The sequence below is a fragment of the Dermacentor variabilis genome, chromosome 7 (assembly GCF_050947875.1).
Source record: "Dermacentor variabilis isolate Ectoservices chromosome 7, ASM5094787v1, whole genome shotgun sequence".
Taxonomy (NCBI): Eukaryota; Metazoa; Arthropoda; class Arachnida; order Ixodida; family Ixodidae; genus Dermacentor; species Dermacentor variabilis.
Window position 1 is genome coordinate 153,216,111 of NC_134574.1, and position 16,732 is coordinate 153,232,842.

At 43.6% G+C, this 16,732-nt stretch overlaps 2 protein-coding genes across 7 annotated transcripts in view; one reads left to right on the forward strand and one right to left on the reverse strand.

The window, feature by feature from the left end:
* LOC142588173 (HEAT repeat-containing protein 5B) overlaps positions 1-8,970 on the forward strand; it is a 65,421-nt gene extending 56,451 nt beyond the window's left edge. For 3 of the 4 annotated variants that reach the window (XM_075699678.1, XM_075699681.1, XM_075699679.1), the window contains 5 exons: positions 493-641; positions 2,957-3,179; positions 4,590-4,735; positions 5,720-5,921; positions 7,789-8,970. In XM_075699678.1, coding sequence (XP_075555793.1) covers positions 493-641; positions 2,957-3,179; positions 4,590-4,735; positions 5,720-5,896 — 695 coding nt within the window. In that variant the 3' untranslated portion in view covers positions 5,897-5,921; positions 7,789-8,970. The remainder of the gene's footprint in view (positions 1-492; positions 642-2,956; positions 3,180-4,589; positions 4,736-5,719; positions 5,922-7,788) is intronic. The other variant, XM_075699680.1, reaches the window with a different exon arrangement.
* On the reverse strand, positions 8,646-14,114 carry LOC142588175 (MAP3K12-binding inhibitory protein 1-like). Of its 3 annotated transcripts, XM_075699687.1 has the most exons (9): positions 13,974-14,114; positions 13,781-13,912; positions 13,160-13,240; positions 12,760-12,868; positions 12,610-12,675; positions 11,768-11,926; positions 11,593-11,690; positions 11,141-11,200; positions 8,646-8,781 (listed from the first exon to the last, which is right to left on the reverse strand). In XM_075699687.1, the coding sequence occupies exons 1-9, from the start codon at positions 14,016-14,018 to the stop codon at positions 8,674-8,676; spliced, it is 858 nt and encodes a 285-aa protein (XP_075555802.1). In that variant the 5' UTR covers positions 14,019-14,114; the 3' UTR covers positions 8,646-8,673. The 3 variants fall into 3 exon arrangements, with proteins under 3 accessions (XP_075555802.1, XP_075555804.1, XP_075555803.1); XM_075699689.1 differs by lacking the exon at positions 13,160-13,240; XM_075699688.1 differs by lacking the exon at positions 12,610-12,675.
* Between the last annotated feature and the right edge of the window lie 2,618 nt (positions 14,115-16,732).

Consider the following 16,732-nt stretch of genomic DNA (forward strand, 5'->3'; position numbering starts at 1 on the left):
TCCTGACTGTAGCGATAGGTGGCACTGACATCTCAAACATTTCTTTCGTCAGACTTCAACTCGTTCGAAATGAGAAGCGATCTTGAAAACACCACAGGGTTATCCATAATACTCTGTAGTCGAAGCAGCCTGAGACTAAGAGAAAGCCGTTTACTCAGTCATTTACTATGAATGAAGTGCATTTTACAAAAGCAACGCCAAATTCAATTCAAAGCGGGCAGCCGGGACTGCCACCATGTTTCACGCAAACTCCACAAACCACGCAAAGACGCTAACGCTAAGTCTGAGAAATAGTGTGCATACGTTATATGCTATGAGTTGTTTAGCGTTCTGCACATGCGCAGTGACGATCCACTATTTTATAGCATATGCAATGGTATAGCATACGCTAAACTAAAACTGTCTAATGATGTGTGTGGTTGTTAGGGTGATAAGGGAACGTGAGGCACTATAGCCACCATCACGCAAATCTACGTGTCGTGTTGGGCACAGGTGAGGAAACGGGCAAACTGGATGACATCTCTATGCTGCTGGCCATCGCCATGTTTGTGCTGAATGCACCCAAAGAAGTGGTTCAAGTGGCCAACCTCCAGTACCCTTGCATCAACCTCTTCAAGCACGGACTGCTCAAGGAGGACATGGTGGGTTCCTTTGTGTGCTTGACAGGCTTCGGCCCTCTCGCGCATTCATCGTGGGTCTTCACATCAGCAGTACCTCGGCCTACGTTTGCTTTTATAAAAGACTTCGTTGCGGAAACGGGCTTATGCTAGTGTCTCGTTTCTTGTGTTCAGCTCGTTCACTGTAAACCATCCTCCAACCATTCCGTGTGATGACGTGTGTCATTCCACTTCCCTCCCCATCCCTCTCGTATCCCTAACTACCCTGTTCGAGACAACTGCTGGACCAACAGGAATAAAATTTGCCACATTTGAGAGAGAAAGGTAAATATTATAGTGACTCTGGGAAGCAGAATTTTGATTAAGGGCTTGCAATTCTTTTGTTTTTTCAATTCCCCAAAATTGGTAGGTTTGAAAAAAATTGATGCACGTTGTTTGCAAATCTGTAATTGTGCACTAAAAACAGATACCGCAGTTCTGTAAACTACATCCATTTAGAGAATCTAAAGCGGACAAATTTGGTATATGAATTTACAGCTTACTTCAAACAGTTACAATGATTATGATGGCTTTGTAGAAGTGCTGTTCACAAATTAGTGATATATTTTAGAGCGGTGTATAATACATCAATTTTATCTGCTTTAGATGTATCATTGGGTGCACTTTGTATAACTGTGATGTTGTGTTTCATTGCAAAGTTACCGAGTTGTAAACTTGGTAAATTCTTGAAATTTTCCAATTTTCAAAAACTTTTCTAAAATAAACTGACAGCCTAAATAAAGAATCTGCTTCCCACAGTCACTAGATCTCAACTTGTTCTTTTAAATGTCAGAATCTTTATCAAAATCAGTGCGGTGGTTGCTTAGAAAATCAATTTCTTCGTTCCCATATATTTAGATAGGAGTTCGCAAGCTAAACCTTCCTCTTAAATGACATCCCCTTAAAGTGACATTAAGTGGCAACAGCAAGGCTTGCTCTATAATCACTTTATGTGGCATCTAAGTAACTTAGGCTGCCATACTATACTGGGCACAAAATGTCCAATTATCATGGTCTGATTAACTCTCCTGTCTGTTAGCGCTGGTGTTTCTTATTGGGCTAGTTGTTACGTAATCGTGATGACTGAAGATATAAAAAAAAGAACAAAAGGATATGACAGGAAACAAGAGACACAAGATAAGCAGTATTTTAAATTGTATTCATCTTCCCTTTCTTGCAATCCTGCTCCCCCCCCCTCCCCACTTTTGAAGATCAGCATTGAGATAGCCAAGTTATAGCTGACAAGCCATATGCGACTTCACAAATCCACATATACGCTTCAGCTAGCAACACCAGTCCTGTAGTCATTTTCTACTTCAATTTCGCACATGCAGTGTATCTATTTTAAAACAAGAAATTTCTCCTGAACTATTGCCCATTCTCAAAAGCTAAGCTTATAAAGTGTGTCTTGTAAAGTGATAAAAAAAAAATAAGCGTAATCAGAAGGCAGCCAGTATGCTAGATTTTAAGCTTGTGTCTGGTGTAGCTCAAGGGCATTTTTTTTTCTTGTGCGTTTTTGATTATGCCTGTCCAGTTACCTATATCTGTTGAAATGTGTTTAAAGGGATCTGATATGGCATTGTTTTGGGATATATCAGTTGAAAAAGTGACCACGCAGCTGATGCTTGCATTCCACTGCAGTGACTACGCTCCCAACACAAGGTCACCGACAAGTCTGCTTTCAAAGTGCTGGCTAGACTTATTGGTGTTACGCTATTAGTCTCTGCTCTCCTAGATGGCTTGCAAACATGGTGCATAGCCCTCTTCTTGGATCATGTTGTCTGTGCCTCATTCTTGCCTCATGTTGTGCCTCATAGGCCTCCATCTGTTGTGTGCATTGTTTCAGCTTTGAAAGTACAGGCAGTACATTTGCTTGTGAGCAAAAGATTGAGGGACTCAAGACTCGGCTCTCATTCATTCTTCAAAGTGCTTGTTCAGAAGATGCTGTAGTTATGCAACCGAAGATAAGAAAAGCACAAGATGCCTCGGTTAAATGCTTAAATGCAGGGTTGCTGCGGTTTTAATTTTCCTAAAATTTTCATTGGCTGCATGTTGTTACTCTCACTGCATCCGCATACTTCTTGGCATTGCATGGTGTACAACATGTTCACAGATAAGTGTTGCCATCGAAGGTCCTGTCACAAATCACACCAGTACATGTGTAGCGGTTTGCTGTGCTGTGCTATGTATTTCCATGCTGTGCTATGCTGCACTGCTATAAAACAATGCTCAATACAATGGAATTCCCGCTGTAAGTGATGCTGGAGCTACAAGAGCTGTTCGTTTCATGTGATCCCTAGGTCCAGTTATGGTGCGTCCAGACCCTGCGGTCCATCTTCCAACACCAAGATCGATCAATCTCAACGCCGTACATTCATAGCCTGGGGCCAAGAGTGGTGGAGACGCTTCTTCACTGTGCAGACAACCTTGGCAGTTCCACAGGAAGCGACCTGCGCCTCAACGTTGCACTGGAGTGCCTTCAGACCCTGGAGACGCTCCTAGCGGCGGCACCAACCGACGGAAGTGAGCCACTGATTCTTTTGTTCTCCTGGAGTAGAGGGTCATGCCACATAATCGTGTTAGCTCATCCCCACATGAACGCTTGGTGCAGTGATGCTGGAGCATGGTTTGGCATTGTTACTGCGTGGGTGCAATATACTTTACTTCCGTGCAGTAAAAAACGGGAAAAAAACAATTGTTCAGGAACCATCGACAATGATTGTCAGTGTAAGATAATAGCCAAATGCTTTAGAAAGCTATCCATTTTATTAAAGGAATGACGCACTTGAAGGCCTTCATTTGTTGCAGTGAGGACGTTTAGGTAGCGCTTGTTTCCTGCAGCTGCCACAAGGGCAAAGGGCAGTAGGAGAAGACAAGGACAATCCTTCCCAAGTGCTTCAGCACAGCACCTAAACTTTCAGGTGCCCCATAGCTCTAGCGCAACAGCACGTGCCGACAGGCTCTGCTATTCACTTGCACAACTATACACGATGCTATGAAGGCATGCCTTCAACGGAGAGAAGTTCCACTTTGACATTTTCGTCCGTTGCTGATCTTCGCAACCTTCCCAATAACCATGGATGTTTAATCAAATTGGACTAAATATTGTCTTTACTGCTGCAAATGCCATATCTTGAGCTCACAAGTTCGTGAGAACTGCATTCGTATCGAAGATGTTTTAACATTATACATTTGCCGTTGGCATTCGGCGGTGGGCACGCCCTCCTACTCAGTTGTATGTATCGTCGGTGAAAGTCTGACCACCAAACACAAAAACGGGCAAAAGAGCCAAAGAAAGCTATTCGCTTTAAGGAGGAGAAGGCTGCAAGGGTGCAGCATCATTAGCATACATTAGCATATTAGCATGCTGACAACGCTTTTCATTCAGTGGCAAATCAGTTCTGTGGCAAACTCTTTTCATGCAGTGAGCGTTCAACAGTTGTTCATTTAAGAAATATTTGTAACAAGGATTTTTTTAATTACCAGACCCATTTCACGCCTTTCACAAAACGTTTTGCTAGGGCGCTTTAAAGGCTGGATTGCTTGCACACACAAATGCCCATGACAGTATGGAGAATGATGGCCACCACTGTAGCTCGATTTCTAAAGCACCGCATGCACCATGTGGAATTTGAGTTCAGTAGCTTTGGCGACAGGTTGCATTTGCCTTTCTTTGTGTTCAGTCCCAAGCTAAACCAGGAAGGTAAAGTCTGCTTACAACCAAACACGCATTATTTACCCTTATTTATCTCGTGCTCTCCTTGGCTTCTGGGGCTGTCAATTTACTTGGTACAATTTACATCGCTTTTTGGGGGGGAACGTCTTTCATTCTCGTCATTCTGGTGTGGTTTGCATGGCAAGTTTGCCCCTTTGTAGGTGTTTTTGAACCACACTGTTTCTAATTATAGATCGGCTCTCCTTTCTGAATTGCAGAGGCCCACATGATGCTGCTGTATGTGCCGGTGCTAGTGAACTTGCTGCTGGACCCTGTGACTCACCCAGCTGCCTCCACCGCCAGGAGGAAGCTTCACCAGGCAGCTCTCGGCCGGCTCACTCGAGTCGGGCCCCAGTATCCGCAGGTATAAAGTGGCACATCTTTCCAGTAATTGAGGTCACAGTGCTGAATTGTCACGAGCAAGAAAGACGACCGGGCATGCACTACTGATTCATAGCGCACCTCCGGTTGTCTTGTCCGTTTTCAATTCAGTGCTACGACCTCAATTACTGCAACGAGCCAACAAGGCCAAAAATAAGTATTCCCGCACCTCTTTCCACCCGTGTCCTTTCATGCGCATTTAACCCTGTGTTGGCTGTCGGCCCTTGAAATTTTGTGCAGTGTGGCATCTCTGAAATGGTGGTATTTTTATTAAGCCTGAGCACACATGCTGAAATTTTATTTGCAGTATGATGTGACTGGTACACTTGCTCTGCTCGTTTGCAGGCTGCTTCAAAATTCAGCTTTTTTTCGTGGAAGCTGCGCACCATACACTGGGTGCCACTACATACATCGCAGTTGGTGTAGAATTGCATTGCTGCTTTTATTTATTTGTTGTGTAGTGAAGAAGATGCACACAACGTTGTGAGCGCCGCCATCGCTGTGGCAAAAATCTCGAGCTTGGGTTATTGGCGACTCTTGGTTCAGAGCCTGGTTCAATCACTTGCGGAAGTTATGCAGATGTTCTAATGCATGCCCCTTTCCAGTGTGTGGGAAGCAAATGCGAACTTCTGCACTAGTGATACGTAAAGGCATTGTAAACATGTAAATGAGACAAAAAAAAAGATGTGAAGTCATGAGAGGTGTGTTTAGATTAAATTAAATGTAAATTTCCTTTATTGTTTATATGCACTTCTCAGTGTCATGTGTACATTGCAATCTCAGCGAAAGGAAGCATATAGTATTATTGCTGTTTGTGGATTCTTTTGTGAACAACACCAAGCAATTTCTAGGAAATCAGTGCTGTTGCTCAGACAACTAGCACATTTTATTAGCTGCTTGTGACTTTGTTGCATCATTGTATAAGCACCCGGCACTGCGGACAAGTCAACCATCGTGTTTCTTGCAGGAGTTTCGCGCAGTCATTGGCCGGTTGCCCCAGCTGAAGTCCAAGATTGAGAGTGCTGTGCGATCTGGCAGCAGAGGTCCTGAGGGTGAAAGACCGGAGACGCCGAAGACAATCCCAAACAACCAAAGTGCTCCCAGCATCAAGCTGAAAACAGACTTCAGCAACTTCACTGGCTGAGACATGCCGACACTGCGCATGACAGGTGCGATAAGAATCGTATGAAGTCAACAGACAATCAAAACCAGGGAGGGCCTAGGGCAAATTACTTGCTCTTTTTTTAATTGAAATGTAAAAATGATAAATGAGGGTTTATTGGTCAGTTGTCTTCTCCAAAGTTCATGTACTACGCAATGCCTGCTGTAGAAAGGATGTTCTACATCCGTCACCATGGCCGTGAGTTGTGGTTCTGGCTACAGGCCTAAATTTAGTACACATATAATACCCCAAAAAGTGGATAGGAAAACAGCACTATAGTAGTTCGGTTGGTCTGAGTGCCGCACGCATAAAACGAAGACGTGGATTTCACGTGGTTCACCTGCAGCAATCTTTCTTTTGTCCACTTTCACTGCTTTTTGTCTTATCATTTCTACATTACAATTTTAAAAAAGCAAGAGCCTTACCCTATGCTTGCTTTGGTTTCGTTGTCTGTTGGTTTCATGTGGTTGTGATTAAGAAAAATTGGGCCCATCGGTACCACTTCTTCAAGTGCAGTAAGAGTTTTGTTTGTTGGCAAGTTGCTGGCATAAGACTGGCAGCTCTCGCATCCCTTTTCTTTTCTATTAAGCGAGCCTCTGTGCCATATTTTGTGAATTCGTGGGAACTTGGCTAAACTTCAGGGGGCATTGCTTGTTAGGCTTTAGCTAGCCTAGCTTCAGCACAGCAGAATGCAGGCATTAGTAGAATGCCTTTGCAAGGACAGTAATTACAAAGACTATGTCATTCAAGTTACAACTGAACAAATTTGCTTAGCACACATCAAAGACATAAAAGCATATTATGCCAGTAAATATTCAAGAACCATCATCTGCATGTGTGTTCTTTACAACATTCTTTCAGAGGAATTATTGCAAGCACAAGATATCAAAACCTGTAATAGAAGTGGGCGTCTGGCTTACTGAGCACTACTTAAGCTTCACCTAAAATGTAACAATGATTGTTGCTTTGCTGGGCTAGTTGGTTCATCTTGTTCGCCGAAGTTAATATGCAACTAAGGGAAGAAAAAGCTTTAGCACAGGAAAGAGCGTCACTTGCAACTAGTTTGTTGAAAGCAGACAGGATCATATTTATAGGCGAAGGTGGCCAGGTATGCACATATGCTTGTGCACAATACTCAGACAAGTTTGCATCATTATCCAGTCATACAGTGCAGGAACTGTCGTTCAGTGCTACATAAAGCCACAAATGTATCGCTGACACAGACGTCACGTTCCACGTTGATATATTGATAACTGTATATATTTCATTCAAGCTGCATTCATACCTTCATGCCAACTCTCCAAGTTCCTTTGATAGTTTATGAATTTGGGCTTGTTTTACAATTTTGTGCATGTTGGGCCAGTATTTACGAAGAATAAATTCTGTTCACGAAAAAGTTATGCTTGTCAGCCTCTGGACTTCTTGTTGGAAGTTTTCATCTTCTGGTGGTGAAAGGACACAAGAGAGCTACTTGCTTTGAGAATGTTTATACAAGACAAATTCCTGAAGCAGGTGAAATGGGCAACAGCAAAGTCACTGAATAAGCCAGTACAATCTGGGGATGTGCTGCTTGTCAGTTTTCACTGTTGTGAGTTTGCTGCTTATAAAAGTAAATTGTCGTTGATAAAGTTCACATGTATCCCTCAAAAGAAATGTGTTCAGGGCATGCTTGCAAGAATTGCCGAGTCATTTGCAGTATCAGTTGTTTCAGCGGCAACTGTGTCTAGTTGTTGAACATAGGTGTTTTGAATATCCGTTGTGTATGTAACATGTCTTTTAATGTGGTGAACACATAATTTTCTGGGCAGTAAACTACGACCTGAGAACCATACCATGTATAGTACTTCAATTGATCAAGCATTGTTTCATTTCAGGTGCGCTTCATTGGTGCAAGCAGAGGCAAACTATCTTGTGCTAGAGCAATAGCAGTGCCAACAACCAAGAGCTGTGTTATTTGTGGCTAGTCCCAAATGGCAGCAGTACCACTGGAGAATTCCAGTGGCACCCAAGCAAGACCCTTGCAAAGCACACAATTTTAATTCCTAAGAGAAAACTTGTCTAGGCTTTTGAAGATGACCACAATCGTCTTGTTTGTTCCTGGTGTACATCCTTCACATTTGCAACTATATTACAATATCTAGAATGACGTCTATATAATTAACATACATTGGTCTGCTGGTCGGACACATTTGTGAAATTTCTACATTTTTGTGATGACATTTCTCTAACCTTTCAGCCCCTTTTCATTGTCGATGTCTCGTGACCTAAAAAAACACCCTCGTGGTTTTTTTTTCAACACTGCCTCCTGTAACGTGTGGTGTGAACAACACGTTTTTGCTGCTTAGCATTATACTAGTTAGTTTTACGTAACTGATATACATAATGCAGCTTTACTGTGTTTAGATCCTTATAGGTACCTATATTGCGAATGTTAATTCTAGAATATATCGTAAATGCGTGCCACTTTCACCCAAAATATACTTCCCCTTTTAGTTATGTATTAGAGCCAGTCCCTAAAAGAAACCAAACCATAGATGTTCTGTCTGTTGCACATATTTTATTGTGGTAAACGTATTTGGATTTATTTGCAACTAATGTAGGCTGTTACGTAGGTACACTGGTGCTCAAAAAGGGCCTCCTAGCATATCTCTGTTATACATTTTCTGTGGCTAATTGTTATGAAAGATGTATAGAAAATAGAATAAATACAATGTCACAAAACTGTACAGAATGATGTTTCCTGTCTTCGCTGCATTGAATCACAGTGCCATAGATGAAGTGGATGGCTCCGATGCTGCTTCTGCCTTCTCTCTCAGGCGGCTCTGGAGGAGATTGATCCTGCTTTCAATCTGGGACATGCTCCAATCCTGTTTGCAAGGAAAACAAATAATTAAATTCTGGCATGTTAATCGCACATGCATGATTATAGCCTAAAGAATATATAGTAAAGCTTTGTTAATTCAGATTTCGTGGGACCGAAAAAGATGTCCAAATTAGCCGAATGTCTAATTATCGAGGGTATCAAGAAAACAATAAACAAATGCTTACTACGTCAACACGCTTTCATTTACTGAATGAATGAGCCAATCCTGTCTCTATTCTGCACAAAATCAGTCATCTCGTGGCTGATTAGCCCTCGCAATTTCCTTCACAGCGCAGCCGTGGTGCGCGTCTTCATCCAAGACGGACTTTTTATACAACCCACACATTCCGATTATTTTTTCGCCAGTGAGCTGGTCGCCATACATCACAATGCAGCTGGTTTCCGTCGTCCTCTAAAGCCTATCAAAATGAAAGTATCGTTTGCCACAACCGCTGTGGACGAAATCGCGGCCGATGCAACGGTAAACGCAAGAATAAAGGCTTTAGAGGCATAACTAAGCATGAAACTTTCTGGTGGTGTTGTCATTCACATGCGATTTCCGATGGTAACTATGGCAATGCGGACTTCGCTGCTTCGTTTCGATGGACGCTAACGCCATTTTCGTTCTTTTGCATTGACCATTTGCGGTGCTTCAGCGATCGCCGAGCTCCAAGAGTTGTCCGAATCAAGGAGAGTTTCATTGCATTAAATAATGCATACCCTTGCATGAACAAAAGGATGAGTCCAAATAGTCCGAGTGTCGAGTAAACAAGGTTTTACTGTAGTAACTATTAGTTTTGGACTCCTGCCACTCGAGGTGTTGTCAATGTTCATTGAAGGAATTTCAAGCATCATCAAAGCACACGACTGCTGTATTCTCCATTTCAATGCTTGTTGAAAAGACACGTCTGGTAGCACAATTAACCTTTTACTGCACTTTAAACAGAAAAAGCACTTAACAAATCTTGGCGGTGGCTATTTATAGTGCACCAAGTTTGAGCATGCTAATAAAAAATTTTAATGTGTTCCGGGAATTTCAAGTGTAATGTGTGAAACCAGCAACACAGGCTTCAAGTGCACTTGAAAGCAACCATAAAGAAGCTCTTGACTGGCACAATGTTTGATGCTCCTTAACTCTTTCCATACCATGGGGAAAATAGGTCTTCTTTGTAGGTTACGCCAGATCCTTTTATCTGAAGGAACTACTGCACTGAATATGTTATGCAATACATAACGAAAAAGCAGAAGGACTGCTCTTATCATGCATAAAAGCTTCATTGCCAAGATATATGTAATAAAAAAAAGATATAAATTGCCAGAATCAAGATTGTGGGATAACATTGATCAACGTTTGTAAAGACACGCTTGTATCTACTAAGAAAAATATGTAACAAAAGTTATGAGATATACAAAATATATTGCCACTTAATAGGCCCTATCTGCAAAAAAATCAAAATTTTTCACTGAACAGGTATTCATCTGCAAGCACTACCGTTGGTAGGAGCTTGCACACCAACGGTAGTTGTAGTTGCACACCAACGGTAGCCGCCGATGTTCCAGGCTGGTTTCGCCGGCGTCGCTCTCAGTCTAAGTCCGACGAAAAGGCAGCATCCTCAGACTAGCTACTGCTAGAGCCATCAATAAAATGAGCCACAGACGCGGCGGAATCAGGAGATGCGATATCTTTCGAAATGCGCGCGCCACTCCCGGAGGCAGCCATTTTCGCTTCGTAATTTGACGATTGTTAAACTTCAGAGCGCATTCAAAAATTACCGCTTCTTGGAAAAAACTAGAACTGCTTGGGAAAGAAAAATATAGTTCTCCTCCTCCACGTCCGATGGCGAATTGTATGCATGCGCGGTGCTGAAGGTCACGAAAACGGTGTTTCAAACATTTGATAACGGGCGGCCATTCATGCTTGCTACTTTGACGATTGCGAAACTTCAAAGCGCGTTCAAAAATCACCTGGCGGGAAAAAAAAGCAAACTGCATAGAAAATAAGAATATAGTTCTCTTCATTCACGTCCAATGGCATAGTGTCTCCGTGAGCGGCGCGGAAGGTCTGAAAAGTGGCGTTTCAAACCATTGTTAGCGGGCTAACAATGCACAATGGGGGCGGTACGGAAAGAGTTAATGCAACGAGCTCTGAAAAGTTCACCTGTGGCACTGAAGTTAACAAAACACTAAGAAAACATCTCAAAACTAACTTATAGCAGAAAAGCCAAGATTCAATTTGAACAACGCCCACATAGAAAAATTTGCATGCTGCATGTAATCTGTTGGAGCACTAGTGTTTGGCGATACTGAATCTGCATTCACAGTGAATATGAAACAAACTAAGCTTTGAATGCATGTGGACTCACCTCATACTGTCTTGAAACGTCACTGGACTGACTAGCTTGAGCAGAAGGCGCCATATGAGCCTGCAAATTATCATATACAAATGAAAGCAAGTTGGCTCACTTAAATAAAAACATTCACAGAACAATAGCAAAAGGTATGTCAATAAAGAACAATAGACTGGCAGGTAACTAAGAGTTCAACAAATACACAAAACAGTTGCAAACATATCTCTTTGTTGCAACCTGCAGACAATTATGACAGCTCTAGACTTTCGAACTTGTCTTTTCAGCTACTCCAAATATATTTTCCAAATCATCCTACATTTGTCACCATGTTTGATGTCCAAAATTAGCTTAGTGCACTGAGGATTCTGATACCATTAAACGAGGCCTTGTTTACCAATGCCATTTGCTATCAGGTTCCACATGACATAATATGCATGATGCCAACCACTTCGCTAGCGTAGCCTTACCGTCGTACTGAAGTAGTCTGGCGATATTCCTTCAAGGTACAAGATTCTGTCCTCCAGCTGTTTGAGCCGAGCATAGACATCGTGGGGCACGGCACACCCTGTGAAATAAAACACAGTTTACAATTTGGGTTGTGTTGGAAATCGAGCAAACATACCCAGTAAGCAAAAGACCTACCAGATTTCAGCTTCAAGTGGGACTCCATGTTACGCAACCTTTCTTCGATTCCTTCTGGTATAGTGGCCGAATGCTCTTGTTTAACAGGGCATTGCGTGTGGCTAGTTGTAGGCCTCATGAGCTTAGTCATCGGACCCCACTGGTTCACAACCCTGGAAACTGGAATCAGGAAATATTTGTATCCGCTGTTCTAGGAGCTTGTGCAACAAAGGCTGCATTTTAAGTGATGCTAGATAAAGATAGGAAGACAAATTGGATGCATTACATTTCTGAAAGTGGTGGTTTGGCATGTCAAAAAGCAACACCAAAGTAGAGAAAGGCGTTGTCACCATTTTGAATTTCTCGCACCAACTCGTCATGACAGCATAGAGTGGGGTACTAGTTAAGAGCAGTCAGTTTACTAGTGAACAGGTAGCAGCACTGCTTCGAAAAATATATGAAAACTCAACTTGGGCCAGTATCCTGGTTAATCACCTTTAAGAATACTTTCACTTCTACAACATATAGTGTGGCACCTAATTGGAGCAGCAGAAATCAAGTCAAACATGGTATATCCCAGCAGTGATCAAACCAGAATATAGGCCCACAAGGCTTCTCCCATGCTCTATACATTATCAATCTTGCCAAGACGTTGCTGCACAAATAGGGTCCAAATGTGCAAAAATGCTGCGAGATAAGCAATGTAAAACTGATATCAATTGCACACCTTAAGCACACAATTAAAATTGCAATTCAGGTTCATTTCCTCGACTAATAAGTCATCTTCCTTTTACTGAAGGAATGCAGATGGACTTATGAAAGATGTACCAACATATCCCTCGCTTTAATAAGAGTAGCCCAACCTTTTACATGGCTGCTTCCACCAGACCTGGGCACAAAGACAGAATCAACCCGGGCACAACTTTGTTCTGAAAAATAAAAGTATGATGGCACCATGGTGCAAAGCTGCCAAAGTGAATATTGACTATTAAAACTGAGAAATGTCGCTTCACCTGCATCGCCGTCAACTTCGCCTGCTTTTGAGCAGCAGAACTCCTGGACATTCCATTCATCAACTTCCTTCCGTTTTCTGGTTATAAATGCTTCAATCCTATCGTTGATCTGCAGCCAACAAAGAAGTAATTTATTTTATTCCAACTGCTATGCTTGTCACTAATGGCATATTTGACTGGTTTTTTGGAAGTGTTCCGACAACTCCAAAAAGGTCGCTAAAGACAGCTGCCAGGCTTTACTACATGCATAAAAATGCTCCAGTGGTGTTGTCAAAACCGTATTTATGCAACTAGATTTACTTAACCTCTTAATATAGCTTTAAAGCCTTCTTGCAGAACTTTCCTGGCACTGTCAGAGTTCTATGGTACGCACCAGTCGTGCGTACCATTAGTCACTTACCACTTTCCGGTCAACCTGGATTTGAACAATCTTGGGATCAACTTTCGGGGTGGGCTGTTGTGTGTTGAATGGGAGACTGTCCTGTTCAGAAGGAAAGGTCAGAAGACCTCGTGTGCGTGTATACTTTTTTTCTCTTTCAACACTCAAGCAATCTGCATGAGTAAACCCTTGGTTGTATTTCTTTTTGCAATGATATATTCTCAAAGTGAGACCATGGTTCTGTATCTTCTTTGCTCAGTGCGTGTATGCGCTCTGACGTATGAGCATTGAAGTTAGCCTAGGCACTTTCCTATGTGAACGCCATAAAACGACAAAACAAGAGTGAACCGAGAGGCACTCCCTCACGCCAGGCGGCCCATATCACACGCGGAAGCGACTCGAGAATCTCGAGTCCTTAACGTACACAGCGTCCAGTGTGATGGCGTGCGGGAGCTTTTTTTACTACCAGCGTTGTGACACACACATGAAACGAACTAGCATTAACTTAAGTCACGAAACTTAATTTGTCCGATCTCCTTCACTATCCCATCATACATCGCAGTTACAGGGAACTCAAAGAAGATTCGCGTCATTCCAAAACGGCGTTGGAACTGCGAGTGTTTGAAACGCCATTCGACATACCCTGTACTCCTGAAAGCGACGAATCAGCTCGTCTAACGCCGATCCCAGAGAAGCGGAGCATTCTGTTGACGCTCCTACACAAGGAGTGTCGTACTCGAAGCGAAACGAATGCACAACTCCGGCCTCTAGGAGCTAGAAAGAAAAAGGCAGGATGCCGTGGGTAACGCTCACATCATACGGTATATGTACTTACGGCTGAAAACACTTTCGTACACTGCTTTAAACAGGCTTCCACCATGATGTTTGCTTATGACAGCGTATCGATTACCCACGGCTAACGAACACGTCAAAACACACGTGCGCATTCGCTTGTAAACAATCAAGCTTAGATTGCTTTGACTAGGCTCGGAATGACTTCGGCATCATTTCTCGCACTATTTGTTTTCGGTCTTAACAAAAACACTGTTAAAATTTACCAGAAAGTTGTTTAAAAGGGTCTTGAAGTCGAAGATGTCTAAATAGTTCTGCTCTTTTTTTCTGCCGACATAAAGTGTGCTTTGACCGAGTTTGTGACGTCATGAGGCGGCAACGTCAAAGCATGTCAAAGTGGGTGTTACGAAGTCAAATGTTAAGTCCGGTGTTGCGGCCGTCTGAAGCGTGCCTGGCCAAGCCTGGCATTCTAACGTGTTTTACAGTCCTTCCGATTTCCCTCTGTCGTTGCCACCCGCACCAGCGTTTGCTGAACCCAACCTCTGAACATGCACAGACAGAGCCACCGAAGATTTCAAAGGGATAGAGCGCAGGCTGGCGAACCTCGGCCATAGTACAGGCCACCGCAGCAAGGTGCCGAGCTGAAAAAAAAAGGTACAGTGATGCATTTTCTTGGCGAGTCCTTGTCGCGGAGGCTGCCGAAGCTCGCGTGCGGGAGCTTTCGTTTTAACCTGCAGCGCAAAATAAGTGCGCCTTCGTGAAAACTGTTTGCGGGGACTTTCCAGAGAAGCTGCAGAACTTCGTTATAACGAGGTTTCATTGTACAGCCCATAGGGTGTTGCGTGCGATCGAGAGTACTGTAAATCGGTACGGTGCCCTTGTGAAATTTCTATGCCACATTCCCTGCCTTCCTGCTCCACAAATCGCCGAGTGGAGGTCCCGCTATGACGAATTTTTTTCAAGCTTCTACAAACACCGAGATGTAAAAGCTCGGAGGAATCGTGGCTGTTTTAGGTATTGCGACAGGACAAAGACAAAGCAAGCGTGAACTGAACTGTCCTGTCACCTCTCTCAGTTGGAGTGGATTCGTGTATTGGCCTCGAGCTCCGCCACTGGAAAAGCTGGCGCCACCGTCGGCGCGACGTGCTAGAAGGGATCACGTGGACATAGCGGCCGCGTCGGCTGCTTCGGGGGCGCCGAAGCGAGCTGAAAACGAGTTTAAATTCCCACGTACGCTGCGGTCCTCATTTAGTGGCGAAATTTTCCCGCTTCGAGGGTTTCCTTTACAACGCTTGAAAGCACAACAATAGGTAGTGGTTGCCTTTGAAGGCGCGCAACATGGTAGGCCACTGCTCGGTGCCGCAGGGCCGGACGCACGTAACGGAGGCCGGTGTCAGCCTTATTCACACGTAGCCGCGGGACAAGAAGCTGCGTGAAGCTTGGCTCGCGAAACATAAAACCGGCAAACAGTCATCGGCTAGTACTCGGGTATGCAGCAAGCACAGACGCGAGGAAGATTTCTGCTACGGCGCCCGGTCTGCGATGTTCTGAAAACGCGCACTGAGACGCTCGCCCGAGTCCGCTGCCCGACTAATGTCATGACGGTTTGGTCTGTGAACTTGTCGATGCTATAGATACTGGCAAGTTCAGTGGTGTGGAAAGGCAGCGGTAAGAAGCACATTAAAAAAAAAAAGCATGGCATATGGTCATGTTTGTGTTATGAATTAATGCACTGGATTACAAAAAAGCAGCAGCGGGAAATTGCACGCTGAGAACACCGATAAACATACAGTGCGACGCAACTCGAGAAATAGTATTGAAAGGTCAAAGAATTTAGAAGAAAAAAAAAGTTTGAATCGTCGCCACGGCACATCACAGTCCCCGTAGGCGTCGAAGTCTCTACAATGAAATTATTTTTGAACAGCTCTGATAGCGCCCACGCAACAATGGTTGCTTGTATACTGTCAAATGCACATATTCTGCGGCCTAAAGCTCATGGCACGGTGCGAAAACGCGCGCGCGGAGAAAGCGACACAGTGCGCGGACAAGCATGCAGACGCGCAGTCGGTCGCTGCGAATCTGCGCGATCGCTGCATTGAGGCTTCGTTCTATTACACTCCATTTAGTTGTACAAACACTATAAGAACATATTTCACATAGTTTGCTCCCAGCGTTTACCTACCTTTCACGCAAGAAGCGGGTTGGGGAGACTCCATCGCGGCGACCGCGCGCAGTGGCGTTCACTGTACGTATTCGGTAAAGAGATAGCGTCTGTGAACGATTGTGTGCTTTCAGTTTGCCTAAAATTATTATTTAGACAGTAAGAAACTTCTCTCGTTTCGAAAGTACTTACAGAAATGTCCGGGAGAGCTCGCGCGTGGTGCTTTCAGTGAGCGCGGACAGCAAAACCTATGAGGAGTGCGCCACGTGATCCCTCACACTACGCCGGCGAGGCGCTTCCGATAGATGGCGACTCCGTAACTCCTCGCTGCCAATATGAATCCACTCAAACTCGCTCAACTTTCTATTCTTTTTGCAAAGCTCAGCCGAGTTTGATGAGCATCATCCATATGAAAAAATTTGGTCTGGCAAGTCGTTGGTGAAATGTGTTCTCTGCACTGATCCAGGTTAAATAACAGGTAACATTGATCTTTAGCTATATGGCAAACTTTGTCTTCAACTGGACCAGACATCAGCATCCTTGTTTCCAACAAGCACCATAACTGTTGTCATTGGTAATGGACTGTGAATTATATAATTAAGCTGCATGTGAAAGGTAATCCTTGCAGCTGTTTGTTATGG

What these genes read in the sequence shown, in the direction of transcription:
- LOC142588175 (XM_075699687.1), bottom strand. Translation starts at nt 14,018, where the DNA reads ATGGTGGAAGCCTGTTTAAAGCAGTGTACGAAAGTGTTTTCAGCC. An exon ending in GTACGAAAGTGTTTTCAGCC is followed by an intron (nt 13,913 to 13,973) that starts GTAAGTACATAT and finishes TTTTCTTTCTAG; the next exon opens with CTCCTAGAGGCCGGAGTTGT. An exon ending in ACGTTTCAAGACAGTATGAG is followed by an intron (nt 8,782 to 11,140) that starts GTGAGTCCACAT and finishes CCTTGCAAACAG; the next exon opens with GATTGGAGCATGTCCCAGAT.